The 22,379-nt window shown below is 47.0% G+C and overlaps 1 protein-coding gene across 2 annotated transcripts in view; it reads left to right on the top strand.

Annotated features, from left to right (window-relative positions):
- BRINP2 (BMP/retinoic acid inducible neural specific 2) overlaps positions 1 to 4,971 on the top strand; it is a 107,597-nt gene extending 102,626 nt beyond the window's left edge. For both annotated transcript variants that reach the window (XM_059146404.1, XM_059146403.1), the window contains exons 7-8: positions 1,165 to 1,387; positions 2,939 to 4,971. In XM_059146404.1, the coding sequence (XP_059002387.1) occupies positions 1,165 to 1,387; positions 2,939 to 4,055 (1,340 nt within the window). In that variant the 3' untranslated portion in view covers positions 4,056 to 4,971. The remainder of the gene's footprint in view (positions 1 to 1,164; positions 1,388 to 2,938) is intronic.
- The last annotated feature ends 17,408 nt before the right edge of the window (positions 4,972 to 22,379 follow it).

Here is a 22,379-nt window from a genome sequence, read left to right as displayed (position 1 = left end):
CTTGATTTTGGCTCAGGTATGTTCTCAGGATCGTGAGATCGAGCCCCATGTCAGGCTCTCTGCACTGGGTATGGAGCCTGCTTAAGATTCTCTGCCTTTCTCTGTCTCTAAAAAACAAAAACAAAAGACCAAACCCAATTATATACATGGTAGTTGTTAATATCATCACTAGGTATGATTCTCAAACCATTGGGAGAGGGGTAGAGAGGCAAATAACCAGGTGCTTGAGAAATCAGAATGAGCTGAGGCCCTGTGCATTGTCATTTCAAGTCCCAGACATGGCAGTTAATTGCTAAGAACATTCCAGTCCCCACAGCCCCAGCTGAACTGGGTCGTGATGGTGGGACACGTTCAGTGCTGCTTACTGCGGGACATGATGTTGGGCTCCCACCACCATCAGTTATTTACTGCTAATGAGTAAATGAGGGCTATCTGGACCCCCACCAGTTGCTGTAGGTCCCAAGTAAGCAGATCTGAGCGTGAGTTCAGCAATCATGCTGTGCCCGGGAAGCTCCGAGAACTCAGACTTGCAATAGGCACTGAGAACCAGAGAGCATCTTGCTTCTGGATTAGCCACAGGAAAGAACAGGAATCTGCCAAGAGCCAAAGCTTGAAAGAGACAAAGGGTGTTCCAGAGTCTGAGGAAGGATGTGGACGGGAGAGGCTGGGCGCAGGGACTGGAGGTTTCTAAGCCGCTTTCTGAGCTGGGTGCTCCGCGTCTCTGTCCGCACTCACCGGCCATGCACTCGTCCCTTCGTGACTGCTGCACAGCTCCCCCGGGGTGTCTGTGGTGTGACTGAAGGGGACAGGCCTGTGGCATTTGTGAATGATGTATAAGGAGTTACAGAGGGAGAAAGTGGTGCATCCAAGGTCATTGGCAAAAGCAGCACTTCTGGTTTGAAATTCAGAAGCCTATTTCCTGCCCCTTCCTAGGGGCAGGAAAGAGAGAAAAGAATCCGAAAGTTATTGTTTATGGTATGTTAATTATTTTCCAAATAAAGCTGTTGAAAAGGAAATATATCCAAGGGCCTGGGAGAGTAGGTGCAAAGCCTCCTTCCTCAGGCAGGGCCTCACCAAGGCCTGCTGGGTCTGGGCAGTGCCCTCCTGCCCCTCCCAGGGTCTGCATGGTGCTCCCTGAGCGCCACTCTGTGTCCTTGCCCGCAGAGGAATTCCAGACCCTGCTGAAAAGGCTGCCGGACGACAGATTCCTGAACTCCACGGCCATCTCGCAGTTCTGGGCCATGGACACCAGCCTTCAGCACCGCTACCAGCAGCTGGGGGCCAGCCTGAAACTGCTGTTCAAGAAGACCCACCGGATTGTCCGCCGGCTCTTCAACCTCTGTAAACGCTGCCCCCGGCAGCCTCGCTTCCGCCTGCCCAAGGAGAGGTGAGCTTCCCAGCCGCCAGGGCCCAAGCTTGGCACTTTCCCATAGAGTGGCTGAGGCTGGGGGTTCCTCTGTCCCACATGGGAGAGCCGGCCGTGGGGACCCATGTGAGGTCTTGGGAGAGTCTCCTGCCATCTTTACCTCCTTATGTGTCCTGCTCAATTCTGGCTTGTATCTGAAGTAAGGGAGAGGAAACAGAGGCTAATTTTACTTCTGCATAAATTATGGTAGATTCTAATATTATTCTAATAATACTCCAATTCTCACTCATTTTTACTTTAAGGCTTTTTTTTTTTTTTTTTTTTTTAGGGAAGAAAGGGGTGGAGTTCTAGCTCACACTCCGACAGTATATGGTGAGAACATGCACATCAGGTGGTTTCACACAAGTGATCACTCTCAGTCACAGGAAGGGAAGGCGAGGCAGGGCTGCCCGGCCTCCAACGCTCACTCCTCCCCCACCTTGGGTGCCCAGTGGGTCAACAAGTGCACACAGCATGTCCTGATTTTAAGCAGTGTGTTTGGGGGTGGGGGGGTATTTGTTCATTGGGAAGATCTAATAAGTACACAGAAACCCCAAAACTGCAAAATTTTAACTATGTGGTGGCTACTTAAAGTCACATTCCCAGAACATAAATCAGAGGCATGGTCTAATAAAAAGCGGCAGCCAGAGAGAAAAGTCACCTCGGAGAAGGAAGTCTCGGCCAGACTGTATGGGAGAGATGTAAATGGGGCGCTGGGGGGGCCTTGCCTCACCCGGCAGAGGTGTCGCTCGCACCGGGGCCCCAGGAAGGAGGGAAGCATGAGTGGAGAGCTCAGGCCAGCAGAGGCTCTGAGGCACGCACCTGGTTTCCGAGAACGTGCCGGCCAGTCCCGCGGCGTCCCTGCTCTCGCGGCGTCCACAGAGAAGCCGTCTGGGGACACATCACCAGTAGACAATAATGTCCAATCCTGATCCCTGCCGTGCATTACGTGAAAACTAGCACGATGTGATAGAGAGCGACTGGGTGGTTCTTTTGAAAAGGGCGTCACGGGAGACCTCTTTGAGGGGGGGATCAGAGGAGCTGAGATGTAAATTGGAAGAGGGAGCCAGCCATAGGAAATTCCTGTTCCTGGTGGCAGAGTGACAGAAGCAGAGGGAATAGAAAAGACAGCAGTGGAGAAGTGGGAAAGAACCTGATGGGACGCTGGGAAGCGGGGAGAGCCAGTTGTTGGACAGTCTTACCTGGAAGGCTGACAAGTGCAGAAGCGGTTTTGATGCAGAGGCTGCAGGGATCTCCCGTAGGCTGCGGAGGGAGTGAAGGAGGTGGTACTGGGGCAGGACGGGGCTGGCTGTTTGCCGGGCAAGTCTGGTGTCAAGTATTTCTGGTGTTGATCTGTCCGTCAGACGTGGCGCTGTGGGCCTGACTCAGTTATTCCAGAGTGGTGTGGCAGGGGGTTTCCATCATGCAGGGAACTTGGGGCTCTTGTCCTATTGGTCAGTGTCCTCCCACTGTCGGGGGAGACGGCGGTGGGCTTCCTCTGACTCTCTGTTTATGTCTACCTCCTTCCCCAAGGTCCTTGTCCTACTGGTGGAACCGAGTCCAGTCGCTCCTCTACTGTGCAGAGAGCACCCTTCCCGGCACCTTCCTGGAGCAGAGCCACAGCTGCACCTGCCCCTACGACCAGTCTTCCTGCCAGGGCCCCATCCCGTGTGCCGTGGGGGAGGGGCCTGCCTGCGCCCACTGCGCTCCGGACAACAGCACGCGCTGTGGGGGCTGCAACCCGGGCTACGTGCTGGCACAGGGCGCATGCCGGCCGGAGGTGGCTGAGTCCCTGGAGAACTTCCTGGGGCTGGAGACGGACCTGCAGGACCTGGAGCTGAAGTACCTGCTGCAGAAGCGGGACAGCCGCATCGAGGTGCACTCTATCTTCATCAGCAATGACATGCGGCTGGGCAGCTGGTTTGACCCCTCGTGGAGGAAGCGTATGCTGCTCACGCTCAAGAGCAACAAGTACCAGCCGGGGCTGGTGCACGTGATGCTGGCGCTGTCCCTGCAGATCTGCCTCACCAAGAACAGCACCCTGGAGCCGGTCATGGCCATCTACGTCAACCCATTCGGGGGCAGCCACTCTGAGAGCTGGTTCATGCCCGTGAGTGAGGGCAGCTTCCCTGACTGGGAGAGGACTAACGTGGATGCGGCCGCCCAGTGCCAAAACTGGACTATCACCCTGGGGAACAGGTGGAAGACCTTCTTCGAGACAGTCCATGTTTACCTGCGGAGCCGGATCAAGTCCCTGGATGACAGCTCCAACGAGACAATCTACTACGAGCCCCTGGAGATGACCGACCCCTCCAAGAACTTAGGATACATGAAAATCAACACCTTGCAGGTCTTTGGCTACAGCCTCCCCTTTGACCCGGATGCCATCCGGGACTTAATTCTCCAGCTGGACTACCCGTACACTCAAGGTTCCCAGGACTCTGCCCTCTTGCAGCTCATAGAGCTCAGGGACCGGGTAAACCAGCTTTCCCCACCGGGCAAAGTCCGGCTCGACCTTTTCTCCTGCTTGCTCCGGCACCGGCTCAAGCTGGCCAACAACGAGGTGGGCAGGATCCAGTCCTCCCTGAGGGCTTTCAATTCCAAGCTGCCAAACCCCGTGGAGTACGAGACAGGCAAACTCTGTAGCTAATGGGGGCCCCGCTCCAGGGCTGGGGAGGGAGGTGGTCCAGGGTGATCTGCTGATCCCGGGGCGCAGAGATCATCCGAGCCCTCACCTTAGTGCCAACAAGGTTCTCCCCTGGGACTTGGAGCACCCAGCTGTTGGGACCTCAGGGCTTGGCCTGAAGCAGGCAGGAGAGAAAGAAACCGCCACTGCACACACGCACACACTCACCATGTGCGTGCACACACGTGCACACACACGCATATACTCTCACTCACACAGGGAGGCTACAACTCAGCAGCCTCAAATCTGTAAAGTCGGTGCTTTCGAATGATGCAGTTGAAGCAGAGGAGCCAAGGGAGAGATTAAGCAAAAGAACCAGCCAAACCATGAAAAAATAAATCCTGAAAAGTGATTCTTATCATTCAAGGAAGCAAGAGGGGGCACAGCGGTAGGAAATAGAGCAGCTCCTCCTCCCCCTCCGTGGAGTCACTTTTGTATTCTTTTTAACCTGATTTCTTAAAACGGCGTTGTTTCGTGATGCTCCATGTTGGTTCTTACTTTTTGTATGCTGCCTTGTCTGTGCCCTCCCAGACAGACTGCTTCTCAAGCCAGCGCCCCTGGGAAACTCAAGGGGACACTGACAGAGGACCACGCGGGCAGGCAGGCGCCTTGCTCTGCGCCCCCCTCCTCCCTCCCTCGGCCCCCTTGCTTCCTTGGCCTCACCACTTCGCTCCCTGTCCCCCTCGTGGTCCAGCCGGAGCTCCTCTTGCAGCAGCGCCCATTCCGCCCAAGAAAGCAGCTCCGTCAAGTTAGAAAGAGACGATGTATAGGGAAGTGTTCTTTTTTAAAAACAAAACAAAACAAAACAAAAATATTTATTTTGTGATTGTTTTCTTTGTCAATCTGCTCCAGCCACATGAACATATGAGTAAAAGTTTACCTGGTTTAATATATCTTCTTAGAAGGCCTTTTTTTAGGGGGAAATGAGAAAAAGAAAGAAAAAAGAAAAAAAACAGAGTATAGCTCCCGGGGCTGCCTGGAATTTTTTTTTTTTTTTTAAATTGCTCTGTGTGTGATACATGAGTATTCATGGATGGTGGATATGGCTGTGGGGGAGACTGGTTGATTAGTGTGTGCTTTCACAAGTGAATGATGTCTGGCTTTACTGTGTGTGTGTGTGTGTGTGTGTGTGTGCGCGCGCGCACGCACGTGTGGCGCACCTGTGTTTATGTGGTGGTTGTTAAATGAACAGAGGGAGGCGGAACCTCCCAGGGTTATCTTGCTACCCGCCTCCCTCCCACACCTTCTTTTCCCAGGCACGAGAACTAGCACGGGTCCTACAGCCAGGATTTCCCACTATCAAGAGAGGAGCATCCAAGTCCCCGTTCACAAGGGGAATCGCAGGCTTTGTGCTCGGTGCATACCTGTGAACAGAGGCTGCTCTTTGCTGCTGCTGCTGCGGACATCAGGAGAGTTCCCCACACTCTCTGCACCTTACGAAGGATGCAGACATGGCACTGGTTTTCTCCATCCTGTCTGATGACCACTTTCACAGCCTAAAAAGCAGATTGACATACACCATACAGAATAAGGCATCATTGTCACCATAGTGTCTCCCCCAGGTGGTCTGAGAAGCATTTCATAGCTAATCTCTTGGAGAACCACTGCCCTGTCTATTCTCCACAGGCTCCAAGTACAATGTGAAGGCATGATGAGCCCCATTTCCTTCAGGCAAAAGTCACCACATACATACCAAGTGCTCTATTCCCAACCTGGGCTATAGCTCCGCCAGCACAAAATGAACTGGGAGATGAAAAGGATAGTCATATCTACGTGTCCCCAAACCTCCTATGTTTATTGTTGCCTAGAGAAGAATTCAGCATCGTATTTTTAAAATTTTTTAAAAATTATTTTTATTAACATATAATGTATTATTTGGCCCAGGGGTACAGGTCTGTGAATCGTCAGCCCTATACACTTCACAGCACTCACCATATAAGCATCATATTTAATCATGGTACCATATTTCAACCCACAAGGACCTGAAATACAGCATTTCTTTCTTCCCAATCCCCCTGGAGCCCTCCAGGATAGAAATCCAGAGTGATGGGAGAATCTGGGGTAGACGCAGGTAGTGGCTGTCTATTTCCATTCAGCCACTGCTGGCTTCGGGGAGTTTATACCACACCACTCATCTGTGGAAGACAGAACCAGCAGACATCACCTTCATCAGTGGGGGGCTGACATGCCAGAGGAGTGTGCTGTTGTGGGAAGGGGTAGGAGGGCGTTGATACTGCCCAGTGATGGGGTCTGAGAGGTGTAGGACAGATATCAGAGTCCGAGTTTAGCACTGACTCTGGATGTCTACATGCTGTAGATTGGGTGGACACAGGCTCTCACCCATGAATTAAAGGCACACCATGCACAGCTTGAGGAGGAAAACAACTGCAAAGATGTCTGCGCCCAAAGCCAGCAGCATACACCTTCAGTGGCATAAAGGCAATTGCCCTGGTGAGAACAGAGTCAGTACGCAAGGGCCGGTGCCACCATGGAGGGGTGGGAAACCTCAGTTGTCAAAGTCTCTGACTCAGACCAGACTGGGGGAAAGGCAAGTGGTGCTGTGCTTCTTAAGAAGGGTGTTATGTCTTTGTATCTCAGACTCCTTGTCTTAGGAAGGCTCTGGGAAGATGATGGTAGGATGTATTAAGCCTTTAGAAATATACGCACCCAGGGGCGCCTGAGTGGCTCAGTGGGTTAAGCCTCTGCCTTTGGCTCAGGTCATGATCTCAGGGTCCTGGGACCGAGCCCCACATTGGGCTCTCTGCTCAGCAGGGAGGCTGCTTCCCCTTCTCTCCGCCTACCTCTCTGCCTACTTGTGATTTCTCACTCTGTCAAATAAATAAATAAATAAAATCTTAAAAAAAAAAGTATATGTACCCAGTTACAAAGATTTCCACTTCTTGCCTGCTTGAAGGCTTAAACCACAGAGCTGAGCATATCAAGTCCATTTAAAAGCACTCTTACATATTGGTAAATATTTAGGAGTGCCCTTGTGAGCCCAAATGCAACTACCATATTGACAGAAGGCCTCAAAGACATTATTAATTAATCACTATAGAAGAAATGTTTATATTTGACCTACTCATCTGTTATCTGTGATGGATGTCTGACTTTTCTGTTCTGAGACAGTGATGGGGTGTCTGGAGTACCAGAGCTTGGGTCAAAGCAACAGACTCAAGATTTTGCTTCTGGAAAGCAGGTGAGAGAAGGAGGGAGTGTGGAGGGGATAAAGGATGGGCAGGTAAGATTTCTTAGGAGTTTTTTAAAGGCTTGAAGCCATGCATTCAGCATGGAGTTTCTCAGAAAGCTAGGCTAAGAAATGCCACAATGTGAAAAGGCTGTCCATAGTCAAAATTGTCACCTTGAAAGTCTATGATAAGTCAGAAGATGTGAACCACCTATTCTTATACACAGTTGAAAATAAAGAATTGTCATTAATTAATTAGCACTGGGCTGTCAATGTTGGTGAACTCAATGTAGAATTAAGAGCCAAATCACAATTCAGTTATTGGATATAACAATCAGGAATCCAAGCCTTAATTGTAACCCTGAAGAACTAATATATCAAATGCTAATCTGTCCTAATGCTTGAGACTAATACCTCTAATACTAAATAACACATTTAATGTCCCCTGCTAATAATATAATGCTATGTTCTGCAAGCATATTCATGCATCCACAGTCAAAAAAATAAATGAAAATCTATTCAAATACAGGGAATCACAAATATTTCAGATCCAATTCTTGGCTTCTTTTCCCAAATAGGAGAATAGTCATCGTGACGGGCAGTACTGCCTGATGGGTAGATGGAATGTATGGCCTCCATAATGTCTTGTCCCCAAATAGCACCTCCAAAGCCCGTGATTTCATTGTGTGAGTCTGTTCTCTTGAATATAGAAAAGATCTTTTTTTTTTTGCCATTATATTGTGTATGAAAATTAAAATGGCTTTAGGAAGAAATAAGTCTTAGAAGTTAACCACTGGCAAAATCGAGGATTAGGTATTTGGAGCTGGAAGGTTTTTAGAAGCCATCTAGCCTACCTGCTTCTGACATGAGGGAGAAGAGGACAGAGAACTTGCCTGAGGTTTTATCTAGCAGCTGAGGAAGAAGAACAGCATTCCTTCCCTCCCTCTCTCTGCGACAGAATGATAGCTGGGTCCTGGGAGATGACAGGGACCCAGTTTCAGGGCTCGGGAGTGTGAGGATGAGGAAGGGAAGACATGTTTCTGGGAAGGAGAATAGGACTTCCTAGGGGTAGGAACAGCCTCCCATCTTTTCCTGGGAGTGGATCTAGCAAAAGTAATCAGCTGTTGTAACAACCGAAAGGCAAAGGCTGAAGTCTCTCCCCTGAGAAGCTTTAAGCACGGAATAGCCATGTTTCCATCTAGGCTGGAGACAGACGGATCAATTTGCTGGTTTCCCGATAACTCTATCAGCTCAATGATTTTTAATTACAACATCCTGCCTCCAATTGCTTGCTGTTTTCTCTACCATCAATTAGAGTTTGAATACCATTACAAATCTGGTAACTTCTGCAAACCATCTTTGTTGTGAGGGCTAGAGATGTCTGAGTACTGACAACACATGAAGGCCCTAGGCTGTGCAGTCCCTATGGCAAACACATGACCTTGGGCTAGGGCCGTGGCAGAGAACAGTAATAGGGCAACAGTCTGCTGTGCGCTGAGAGGTTTTGCTCTGTCCAGCAGCAGAGCGAGAAAATAGACTAAAGGAGCTACTGAGACACAGAACTTGCCCCTGGTCTGGAAGGGACAGGTTGACAAATTCAGGTTTTGTGACCGGCTATAGACACACCCGATAGGTTTCTTATTCTGTGCCTGCCACTAGCCAGCTCTGTAACTGCGAGCAAGCCAATCCACTTCTCTGGGCCTCCGTGTGCTCCCCTGTGGACAAGGGAATTGGATTTCTCACGCAGATATTAGGGGTCCTTCTACTGCTGTCCTTTCATGCCTTTAAAGATGGTGTGGCACAGGAGACAGCACAGGCTATTAAGTCAGATCTGAATTTGCATGTTGGCTCCACACTTGTATTTAAGTGATCGTAATTCTTGATTTATCCCCTTACCTGTAACCCAGATGTTTCGTCCTTTAAGACTTCCCTAAGGTTTTCTTTCCTTTCTATTTCTGAACACTCACCTCTCCGCACACTTTCGCCAATCCTTCCCAACTTTCAGAACACACATATGCTTTCAATTCCCTAAAACTCAATGCTATTTCTTTCTTCTTTCCCTCCTCCATCCCTCTCTCCTTCCCCTTCCCTCTTCCCTCCCTTCTTTTGGTAAGTGCTAGGCCCTAGGTCGGTGCAGGACAAATAAGATTCCATGAGTTCTGACACAATACAATGTAAGGGGGGGATGCATAGATTAGTCAGAGGGATGCACTCTCCAGCAGAGATGGACCGAGCACTGCTAGTATAGAGAAGGGGAGAAAATCCCTCCCTGCGAGACCCTGAGGACATTTGTTGTGAAACTTCTAATAACTATGGAAGCAATCCCTCGGTCTCTAGATGTTTCACATGTCAGTGGAGGGAAAGACCTAACATACAACGTGCGTGCCACATCTCAGAGAGCAGAAAGGAGCAACGGCGGCTGCAGAGCTCCCTGAAGGCACACATCTGGCTGGTGCCCTTACTTGTGACTCCTGAGTACCACATCGGCATCTTCCTATTCCGTCCAACGCACACTCCAGGGACGCCCACAGGAGCTCTGTTTGGTAGAGCAGGTGCCTCCCCTCCTTGCGGGCCTTCGCCAGCCTTATGGTGCCTAGGACTCCTCTGCAGAGTCGGATTTGGCAGGCCTGAGCAAGGCCCCAGATTCTGCACATCTAATTCGCTCCCAGGTGATGCTGCTGCAGCTGGTCCCTTGGAGGAGTGAGTTCTTAGAGAGGGCGCCTGTCATTTTCCTGCAGCATTCAGAGCTCTGAAATGACAGTCTGCCAGAAACTATGAGGACTAAGAAACCACAAAGGTCAGTGATGTCTGACTAGGAGGTGAGGTCCTTACTTAGGAAAATCTTGGTGCTCTCTAATTTCTCAATCACATAGGAGCCGGGTATCAGACCTACAGATACTTAGTAAGGTAAGAAAAGGAAGGAGAGAGGAAAGAAAGAAAACTTATGTACATTAAAATTCTGCAAGCTGAGAGCTAGCTTGCTTATGAGTGTGTTTACAGATAAGCAGCCCTACAGACAAGCTGAATCATGCTGACTGAGTAAAGGTCTTTCCCCCAAGCCTATCAGATGGAGTAAATCTGTTCAGAAGTGGGACAGGGAGTACCTGTCACTCCGTGGAAACATACATCAGATAAGATGATTAAATCCCCATCAGCAGTGTGCAAGCACCCAGAGGCCCAGGCTTTAGCCTGCTAAGGTGCCACGAAACTTCCAGGCATTTCCTCTAAGAAAGCACATGAATTATTTCCGTTTCCAGTCCTGTCCTCCTCTCCTCCAGCCTGTGCGATCACTACCCTTGCATCATTAATAAACACAGCCATCAGAATTTATGTGGGGTCATTCTTCCAAGGATCTCAGCACTTGGAGAAATCAATCAATCAATGTTATTTATTGAGCATTTTCAGCTCGGAGATGTGGGGAATAAAGCAAACATGTATTTAGTATGTACACTTTCTTAATTCAAACATTTTTCAGATGACTTAGGAAATACACCTTGAGGGGAGGCCATAAAGCTAAGGAAAGCAGAAGCTGGCCTTAGCCTGCTTCCTGGAGTCGGGCTGCCTTGGTTCAAATCCCACCCCTGCCCCTTCCCAGGGCGGAGGGGTGGGCTTTGTCATTTAATCTCTTCTGGCATCAGTTTTCACATCTGTAAAAGAGGGGAGATGATAGTTTATACATCTTAGGATGTTGTGAGGGTCCAGGAATTACAAGCGTAGAAAGAGCAGGAGCAGGCCCATTAAATGTGGGCAGTTTCAATTGTATTAGTTTCTATGTTTAAGGAAAAGGGAAGGAAAGGGAAGAAAAGCAAAGGAAAGGAAAAAGAAACATCCATGTTACTCACCTGCAGGAGCAAACTCTTTCCTGGAAACAAAGGAGTTTATCGTCTGGGCCCTTACATAAGGGTCATTGGGTAATGTAATGGAAAAGCCTTCAATTACAGTTCTGTGGCAGACATAGATAAGCCATTTAAATGGGTATTTCTTATATAAACCCTCTATAAAAGCAGAAAATATAATATTATAGCATCACTCACCACCAGCAAGCCTGTGCCTAGCTCGGTCACATGGCCTAGGTACCTTGTTTCTAATGATATAACTCATTACAGTGAGAGAGCTTGGGAGTGTCTCAGAGAATGGCTAGTTAACATATCCATTAGACTGTCTTTTTCAAATAGCACATCACAAGTGCACTTTTAGCAAGTACGGATTGCAGCCAGTTCCTGGCTGAATTCTTTGATGGGGAACCAGGGTATAGTACGACCATACGGTTTCTAGATACTGACATAAGGAAGACAGAGTTTATATTCCAGTTATGTTAGAAGTACACGACGTGAATTGGCAGAAATAAAGGTAGGGAAAATGTTCTAAGAAGCGGGGACAGTGTGTCTAGGCACATAGTCATGGACACGACGATGAGTTAACCTAAGTTTCATGGTCCACATCCAACCTCACGGTCTGATGCCCTTCGCTCCTTTCTTCTTTAAAAAACAATAGTGCTATTGAGATATTATTCATATACCATGAGACTCACCCCTCAAAGGACACAATCCAGTAGTTATTATTTAAAAAGTGGTGCATCGATCACCGCGATCTAATTCCAGAGCACTTACATCACCCAAGAAAGAATCACGTACCTATTAGCAGGCACTCTCCACTCCTCCCTAACTCCTGGCCCTCGGCAACTGCTCATTGATTTTCTATCTCTATGGATTTGCCTATTCAGAAAAATTCTGTACAAATGCAATCGTACAGGGTGCCTGGGTGGCTCGGTTGGTTGGGTGACTGCCTTCAGCTCAGTCATGATCCTGGAGTCCCAGGATTGAGTCCTGCATCGGGCTCCCAGCTCCACTCGGAGTCTGCTTCTCCCTCTGACCTTCTCCTTGCTCATATTCTCTCTCACTGTCTCTCTCTCAAATAAATAAATATTAAAAAAATGCAATCATACAATATACATGACACATAAACATCATACAATTTGCAAATACCAGTATTTTCTCCCATTATGTGGATTTTCTTTTCACTTTCTTGATAGTGTCCTTTGAAGTACAAAGGTTTAAAATTTCGATGAAGTCCAATTTATCTATTGCTTCTTTGGTTGCTTAGGCTTTGGATGTCTTGGCTCAAACTCCTCATCTAAGGTCACATACATTTATGCCTATGTTTTCTTCTAAGAATCTTCACAGTTCTAGCTCTTGCATTTAGGTCTCTGATCCATTTTGAGTTGATTTGTGTATATGGTGTAAATAGGGCTCCAACTTCATTTGCATATAAATATCCATTTGTCCTGGCACCATTTGTTGAAAGACTTTTCTTCCCCATGATATTGTATTGACACATGTGTCAAAAATTGATTGACCATAAATGTATGGCATGATCTGGACTCTTAATGCTGTTCATTCGATCTATATGTTTAACTTCGTGTGAGTGCCACAATGTATTTATTATTGTGGTTTAGTAGTAAATTTTCAAACTAAGAAATGTGTATCCTCCAACTTTGTTTTTCTTTGTTAGGATGTTACAACTATTCTCAGTCTCTTTCATTTCCATATGAGTTCGGAGGTTCAGCTTGTTATTTTCTGTTAAAAAAAAAAAAGGCAGCTGGGATTTGATAGGAATTGTGTTAAATATGTGGATCAATTTGGGGAGTATCATCATCTTAACAATAATAAGTAAGCGTTCTGATCCCAAAACATGGAACATCTTTCTATTTAAGTCTTTAATTTTTTGATGATATTTTGTGGGCTTTGGTCTTAACCATCTAAAACTTCTTTTTCTTAATTTATTCCTAAGTATTTTACTCCTTTTGATGCCATTATAAATAGTATTATCTTCTCAATTTCATTTTTTGGGTTGTTCATTGTGTATAGAACTACAATTGATTTTCATATATTGATCTTGTATTCTGCACCTTGCTGAACTTGCTTATTAGTTCTAATAGTTGTGTGTGTGTGTGTGTGCGTGTGTGTGTATGTGTGCATGTGTCTTCCTTAGAATTTTCTATATTCACGAGCATATCATCTTCCAATGTAATTTCGCTATACCCTTTGTGCTTAATGACCCTTCTTCAAGCAATGCATTCTTGTTCTTGCTGCCTCCTGTGGGAGCAGGAGTACTTCTTTATGCTCTTACTGGAAGCATCTGAGAAATTTATTGCAGAAACAGATTGGCCTACAGAAAAATATATCACTCTCAGCACTATCTGTGGGCACACAAAGGCATTCAAAAGCTAACATGATGAAAAGGTAAGAACAATCAATAATCCATGGTGTTTGTTCAAAGTTCTTAGCCCATTCCCAAAGTTATTGGCTGCCTCCACTCAATGGCAGCAGTCATCGAATCAGCTTTAATGAATGGCAACCCGAGCGTAGCCTCTACACTTGCACCCAAGGCTAGTTACGTCATGAGAGCATTGAGCCATCACTAGGATTGCCAATGACAGAGACTTGTTTTTAGCCAGTAATCAAGTCATTCTGTCTAGTTGTTTAGTCCCTTGCCCATAGTGGATGTTCTCTGCTGGTTATTAACTTCATGCTTCTTTTTCACTTCCATAGATGCACCCATTTGTAGTTTTCATAGACCTCTTTGTCTCCAGTCTTCCAATCTTTCTACTTCCAGATCCTGACCATTCACCATTGCCCATGGGTTCATCTACATTTTTTCCTCATGTCAGTTCTTTCTATACACAAAATTGGTGACTAACTGCACTTAACATCAAAGCTCTGCCTACTGGGATGATTTCCCCTTATCGCCATCTATTACAGTTGTCCTATAAATAAAGTTTAGACTTCCTACTTTTCTGCTATATCATCACAAAGCCTGTTCCATTAAGCCACAGATATAAACTATGGGGGATACCCTAGTGTAAACTGATTGATGGCACAAGGCTCTAGGATACCTGCTTCATTAGCTTATATCCATTTTAGAATGCATTACTATGGAACTGGCTCTACCTTGTGACTGAACCCAGTTCATGATGGAGAGGTCCCTTTTATCTCATTGTCAGAGGCTCTGTATTTACCAGGGCCAAGCAGCACACTGGTAACTACTTTTTTTGATGGTGATCATCCCCTGTTTTGAGGGACTTTCTCCAGAACCCCAGAAGTTGACATTATGATTTGTCTATGGGGAATTTCCATCAACTCTGCACACTATTATCTCTCACCATAGATGCATCTAGTACCATAGGCTCTCCTGGGTCTTATGGCTCAAGTGTCAGACCACTTTCTCACAACCTGGTCCTTCTACTAAACTCTTTGCTTCTCTGGATACTACTCAGTGTTCCCAGCTATTAATGTTACCTAGAAAATTGGGGGAGAGCACAGAATATGCTGCCTCCAGAACCTGAAGAAGCTATTAAGATTTATGCTCCTTTCTTAGTAGTAGGAGGTGTAAAATACAATGTTGTTTTATTTGGAAGGGATATTCTGGCATTCTCCAGAACTCTACATTCTTAAAAAGTTTATTAATGTGGGAGGGTCCTGAGTTTTGATCTCTACCTTCTGAAGCATATGTATTTTGCCAAGGCTTCTAACATACTAGCCACTTCTTGTTCATCTGGTCTTACTGGCATGGCATTGCCAATATAATGGACCAATGTGATATTCTGTGGAATGTCAGACAATCCATCTCCTTTTTAGCCATGTTACAACAGAGGGCCAAATCATTAACATAACCTAAGATAAGAATATAATTATATACTCTTGCCCATCTCACATGAATATGAACTGTTTCGGATGCTCTTTTCTTAGATTCTTCTCTAGCCAAACCCAAATACCATTTGAATTTTGCCACATACTGTGATACCTGTGGCCAATTTACTTCATTCCAATAATTGCAATTACCTTGTTTTCAAAGGGAAAGGTCCACCGCCGGGACCTTTATTGTTTGAGGATCTAATCAGGGTACTCAAAAACCCAGTCCTGCATCAGCCTTAGCCTATAGATAACAATCATCACTGAGCTAATCCCATGTTCACCAGGTGTCCCTTATTGATTTGGCACCTGGAGTGTCCTTTAAACCTTCCCATGAAACCTACTCAACTGGTGGGGTTCTGGCCTGACACTGTATATGTACTCTAGTGTTCCAACTTCTTTGAGCTGTTTGATCTCTTCTTTCACCAGCCACCATGGATGTTCTGGCATTTCTACATCACAGAGTGTGGGCTTTGCTTTTTCCAGATCCTAACAGCCCTTTTAGCCAGGGCCCTTGCAAAATCATTAAATATATAAAAAGGAGACATTCCCATATTGATAAACCCTTGATTATCCAGCCTTATGTTATGCTCCTCTTGATCGAGTACTCTAGAATTCATCCCCATGCATATGCTACTAGCCACACAGAGACATGTTAGCCATGCCTTGCAGCACCTTCAGTGTATGCTCTGCCTCCTTCTGTAAAAGGCTCAGTCTCATCTCTAGTCTTGTAGTACTGGAACTTGATCTTCCTTCCTGGATTGCTTGCTGGGGACAGGGGTAGGGGATAGATCCTGAAGCAGGCAAGGATTGTCTTGTGGGGTGAATTTGAGGTCTCTGCATCATCTTCAAGGAAGAGGAAGGTGATGATCTCACAGGGCAGAGGGGAGGAAGGGACTTCTGAAGGCCCAGCAAGTCAAGGCACTTAGCTCTATCTACTAAAATTGCCCTGTTCCAAGTCTTAGCACTCTACTCCTTCCCTATGAGGGATCTGACATGTTATAGGATACTTACCGAGTCTGTGAATTTCTATCTGAAGCTCTACTACTTTAATGTTTAAGTCCTGAGCCTAGTTTTTTATTCTCCTGGTACTCTGGCTGTACAGGAGATTAGGGTTTCCCTAAATGCTACTAAGAAGGCCCTCTAGATTTCATATTTTGTGTTGAAATGGTGATTAATCATCTGAGCCTGTCATTATTTATCTTTCAAAAATCAAAGGTGCTTAGCCACAGCCCCCCAATTCCATGGTCCTTATAATTATCATCTCCCTTGTCCCTCTCAATCACAAGAAACACTGCAACAGGCCACATGTCCCCTTTTATGGATATCCTATACCAGTCTATCACTGATGAAAGTTTTAACGGTTGCACAGAAACTTCCTGGCTTTCAACAATGGCACTGCTCCAGTACCTCAGGGGCTAGTCCTCTAACAATGACAGTGATGGGGTTTGCACTGCCACAGAGCCCGTGACTGACCCATCCCCAAAATCCCATTTTGAAAGTCAACTTTCTGAAACCCCATTTTTGTATCAGCTAATTCTTAGGTGAGACTTGGCATGCAGACGGTTTACTGGGGCAAGTTCTGGAGGTAGACATATGTAAGGCATGAAGAAGGCAAAGTCAGGCAGGAGGAGAAGCTGACTTGTAATGAGGTTGTAACTGAGACCTACGCAGATTCTGTGGAGAGTTCTGAAGCCCAAATGGCCCTTCAGAGTTGTCCCTAATAGAGTCAAGAGGGTTAGGCTTTTAAATCTCCAAGCAGGCAGTCACTGGCCATGGGCTACCTGGGAGTTGTGCAAGGGGGAAGCTCTAACTTTGGGCAAGGCAGTTCCTACAAGACAGGCATCCATGTGAACTGTGAGCAGTCAGCCACGGATATTCCAAGAAGCTAGAGCATTTGTGTATCAGTCCCAAAGAGGGGGCGCTGTCACAAGCCAGAATATCCACAATAATAACCATCTCTGTGATCAGCCCCTGGGACCACTGCCTGTCTTTCACAGTGTCTTACCAGACTGGAATTTCCATACCTTTGCAGACAATGTTGCTTATTCTGGATTCAGGTTTTAAAAGCAGAAAGAAAACACTCCACTGCTAGAGTAGCACCGCTCATGATCCACTAAGCTTGGCTGACAAAGCCGGGGTGGGGGGGCATGGGTGACAAGCGGGTACCAGTTAACAATGGGAAACCTAGCCTAGTCCTCTGTTCTATTGGCACTTTGGCTACAGAACCTTCTCTTTCTTTGGCTCACAAACGGACAAAACAGGTCTGGAATACAAGAGACAAGAATTTAATTTGGCATTACAACTTCTTGACCATGACATTGTCCTGAATAATAATCACCTTGAAACCCCAGGGCATCACCCTCTAATTAATGCTGCCCCTCTCCTGCAGTCTCCTGACTCCCAAGCCTCCAGGTCAAGCCAGAGCCCCAAATAGTCTATCTTAGTCGAGAGAGAGAGAGAGAAAGAGAGACACTGTGGCAAGGACTGACTAGATGCTCAACAAGCCTTTTCCCTATTTCTCCTTGACACATGTCTGTATTTGCTGGCCTCTTGAAGTTATGTGCAGCCTTGTGCCTGAACTCTGGATAAAGGAAGTAGGCAGAGATCACATTCCTGCTCCCAGACCTGGCTGTGGATGCTCCCACATATAATTCTCCCCCTACTTTCCTCTCCTGGGAGAAGACAGGCAAGGGTTTGAGCAGGGAACACTGGAGGCTTAAAGTATAAAGTATGAGTGTCCTCAGATGTCTGCTTGGAAGAAAGCTGTCCGGGGGAGCTGTTCCTCTGAATTAGACTGTTACACAAATAATTATGTGTTGTTATCCCAGTGGACTGGGGAGGGGGTGTTTGTTACAACAGTTGGCTTACTCTGACTAATACAGGCATAGTAAATTCATGTGAGTCAGAGGAAGCCCAAGGGAACCTGAGTTGTGCTTTTCAGCAGATCCAGGCACCAATGACTTGGTTACTTTTTTTTTTTTTTAATTCTCAGCACCCACCCAGTGACTTCAGCTAACTAAAACAATCATTTTGACAATAAATAAATATTCATTTGAATGTCACCTTAGTGGAGATACGAATCAGAAAGTCCTGCTGTTCTTTGGACACTGCATGGAGGTCTCATCAGGTAGAGGATGACCTATCTTTTCCCCACCCCAGCACCAGCTTCTCTCCGCAGCAGGAGCTACTCTTTTCTAGGGGGCCGTAGCCAGCATCTATTCAGAAACGTGGGTTCTTTCTCCTCCAAGGAACAGGGAAGCTGTTGATCTGTGTACGGGGGTTTGGCTAGGGGCATTCCCCAAGACAGCATGGGCACAGCAACCTAAGGCAAGAAATGTGGGCTCTGGGGAAACATTTCTGCACTTAACCATGCCAGCCTGGCACTCCGCAATGTTCGCATTCCTCCAATTAAGCTGTTCAGTTCTCAATCATCTGGAGCTGCTGCCAGCTGCTGGCTGCTGATAGAGTGACTGCTGCCCAGAATGTCGGCAGCTCTGCTTTTCTGCCTCTCCTGGACTGGCTTTACTATACTCTTCTTTCCAGCCTTCCCATGACAGTCAGCTAGTAATTTCCCTTCACCTGGGTGATACCAGGAGAGACGCCTGGCAAGGGGCACTGGCGACACTGAGCAGTGATTTCTTTGGGTGTCTGCAGTCTGCCCCTGGTACTATGCCATCCCAGTGCTTTGAACACCACCTTATGCAAGTGGGGATGTCAAAACCTTGTTCCTGGAGAGCGCGAACAGCTTGGAGAGTGGGGAGAAGGCCTGCTGGACATATATTCCCTGCTAGCCTGAACTGGCGCTTCACATGTATGTTCTCAGAGAATCTTTACATCACCCAGGAAGGTATATACTGTAGCTCGATTTTGCAAAGATGTTAGGAGAAGCTAAGTCACCTGACAATGTGTCACCTTCTTTTCCCCTGTTCTCATTGCCAACACCCTGCATTAGAAATGTATCATCTTAAAAAAAAAAAAAAAGTATCATCTTTCCCTGACCTTGTAAGAACAAGCTTCTGTCTTTAAGCATCTAGATTCCTTTCTCTAGACACGTGTTGTTCAATATTACAGCCATCAGCCACACGCGGCTATGGAGCACTTGAAATGTGCCTAGACTGAATCGAGATGTACTGTAAGTGCAAATTACACAGCGGATTTTGAAGACTTAGTACAGTAATAAAGAATATAAAATAGCTTATTAATATTGTTTAATATTGATTACATTTTGAAATGACCATGATGCTTATATTTGGCTAGAAGTCAAATAAAATATATTATCCGAATCAGTTTCCCTTTTCCTGTTCTTTTCTTAATGTGGCTACTAGAATAGAAAATTTAAAGCTCTTCCCTCTGCCTGGAATGCCCTTCTCCCAGAGTCCCCTGGAAAACTCCCTCCTTTTGGTCTTTTCAAACTTGATGGCTCCTTCCAGAACACCCCCCAGCCCCCGCCATTCCCTTGGTAAAACAAGTAGGGTTCCTATGGTATAAAATTTAAGCAGGTGCTTCCCCAAACCTGAGAGTAGCACCTCCCTAAATTTGGTGTTCCAGGTGCCCCTTCATGTAATGGCCCCGGGGTCCCCATGGCTGGGCTTCAGCAATGTCTCACAGTTATCTTGCATGAGTTTTTTTTTTTTGTTTTTTTGTTTTTGTTTTTTTTGAGGGTAGGGATTATGCTTTATTCATTGGCAAAACCCTAGCAGCCTCTTTTCTGCCAAAACGTTGACTGTGACACGCAAAATAAAACATTGTCCTGAGAGGTGTCACTGTTTATCAGGCACTGTGCTATGTGTTAGGGATTCGACAACGACATAGTCTATGACCTTAAAAATCATCACAAAACCTTGTGATATGCCCTCTGCTTTCCTACTTCAAACAGAAACTTCCCACTTTTGAAATACTGACCACCTGCTCAGCCAGCCGAAGTACAGATTCCTGGGGCCCATCCCAGAGTTTCTGATTCGGGAGCTCGGTAATGGGGCCCAGCTATGCTGTGCTCAGATTCAGAGAAACGGTCCTCTCCTACATCCCTTTTCCCGTTTCTCTAGTTTTCATTTGACTATTACTCAGTGCCTGCTCTGTGTAAGTCTTTGCGTTAGGGGGCTGTCAGGGAAACAAAGATAAATCAGGAAAGAATAATGTGTGATAGACTCCTATAGTTTATGAAATGTCTCCATACGAACAATACTGTTTGATCAGTGGATTAAAGATTATCTCCCTTTTAGAGATAAGGCTTATTTACTCCAAATCACACCAAAGTAGGTAGTGGGGACTGGGATCAAGGTCACAGTGAGAATGCAGTGGGGAACGGAATCAAGGTCACAGAGCTAAGGTAGGTGGTGGGGCTGGGAATTGAAGTCACAGAGTAAGCAGTGGGGATTGGAATGGAGCCCAGCAATGCCTTCCCACTTGACAGAAGAGTTTGCCCTGCAAAGGTGATCTTGAGATTCATAGGAATTTCGTATCTAGGGATATGAGCCTGGCCGAAAGAAGGGAGGGGAGAAAGGAAGGCGACCCTGGAAGCCAGCTCGTGAAGAGAAGAGGGGAGGGCCAGCGGGACCCCGGGCGGCTACTCAGTCTCTGTGTGACAGGGGCAGAGTTAGGTTCCGGGGCAGCTGTGGGCCTGCAGTGAGTTCCGGTGCTCTCTTAAATCCACCCCCACCCCCGCCCCCACCGCACCCCTCCCTAGCCCCAGGGAACCTCTCCTGTCCCAACAATGAGGGGAGGTCCTGAGACAGCCTGACTTCTCCACAACACAGCTGCCCATTCATCCCACTCCCCTTCTTCCCCAGGAGGGTCCTAGGGTTGGAGGAACAGAGAACAGAGAACCCCTGCCCCTCCCCCTCCCTGTCCCCCCACCTCCACTTGCTGATTAGCCCGGGGCTGTGCCCAAGACCAGTGCAGGCAGGGTGGGGGAGGAAGGGGCCGCCAGCAGCAAACCCCCACCCCACCCCACCCCAGGCCAGCCCGCACCTCTCCTGGGGCTGGGCTCCCAGGGTTCTGGAGACCAGCCTGTCAGTTAAGCAGACCTGACAGCTGACAGCTTTCCAGAACAGCAGGAGCACGGTTAGCTTTCCTTCACGTTCCCCACCCCCTCTTCTTCCTTTCCCCTGTTGTTGCAAGACTGGAAGCCTGACTGGAATATAAAGCAAGGCTTTGGGATAAAAATGTACGCTAGCACCAAGCCCTGCTCCCTCACTTCCTTGTCCGATTGCCAGCTGTCCACTTCCTGGGCCCGAGAAGGGAACACCTGCAAATGGTCAAGGGTTCTTAAGCCGGCAGGCAGGTGAGCCAGTGTTCAGAGGCCTGAGCTACCCTCTCTGCCTGGCACTGATCCTGTTTGTACTGGGAGCTCAGAAGGAGCAGGCAGCCCTCCAGGACAGCACCTGTAATCCTTCCCCAGGTCCCAAACCCCTGCCCTCTCCTCAAGCGTGGGTCGCGCCAGGAGGCTCCCGTGTGTGCTGCTAATCCCGGCTCCTCAGGAATCTGTCTGTTTCCCTGTCAGTCCCTGCTTGTGGCAGATAGATGAATACATGGAGAGAGAGGAAGGAGAGACTGGAAGCAGCTTAGATAAACTATCCTATTTACATCTCTGGGTCCCATCTATCAATCCGTCCGTCTGCCCATTGTGTTTGTGTTCTCTCTCGATCTGCCACTTCAGCCTCCATTAACCATTCATCTGTCTTCCTTTTGCCCTACACTTTCTCCCTTGACCCCCCATTTCCCAGCATCAAAATAAATCCAAAGCTGAGACACAATGAGGCATGTCCTTCCACTCCAGTTAGCCCAGAAGGGTGACACTGGCAGCTGACACTGGGGCTTCCTACTCACCTCCTCAGGAAATATGCAAATGCCCCTTTGAACATTCAGGGGACAAACTCCAACGTTCAGCTCTGCTACTAGACTGTTCCAGAATGTACAGTTCTGCAAATTGAGCCAATTGAGGCTCTCTGAGGATAAAGGAGATGGTTGGGGGTGGCAGTGGGTTGGGATGTAAGGGAGAAGTGGAAGACATTGCATATTTGTACACAGAAGAATTTTTATTAATTTTCAAGTGATTTGGACCGACTTCATAAAGTGAGGGAGTGGGAAAAGAGAGAAAGGTATCGATTTCATAAATTCAGAATTAGTAGCATGTTGACTTTAAACAGTTAGTTTCTTGAGATCCTCTTCACTGCTAACAGCATAAGGGGCTATTGAGTGATGATATTCCCAGTAAATGAAGTGAAAATGCATGATATTAATTGTGTATAAAAGTATTTAAAAGAAAGAAAGAAAAAAGAAAAGACCACCAGCCTCAGCAAATCAAGAACCTCCTCTGCAGGCCAGGACACACACACAAACAATAGTCTTTCTCTTTCCTTGAGAGCAGCAGGCATCTAATTTTGCTTGGCCCAGCAAATCCAGCGA

This window comes from Mustela lutreola, chromosome 14 (genome assembly GCF_030435805.1).
Source record: "Mustela lutreola isolate mMusLut2 chromosome 14, mMusLut2.pri, whole genome shotgun sequence".
In the NCBI taxonomy this organism is placed as follows: domain Eukaryota; kingdom Metazoa; phylum Chordata; class Mammalia; order Carnivora; family Mustelidae; genus Mustela; species Mustela lutreola.
Note: the sequence above shows the minus strand (reverse complement) of the source record. Positions and strands in the feature narration are given on the sequence as shown.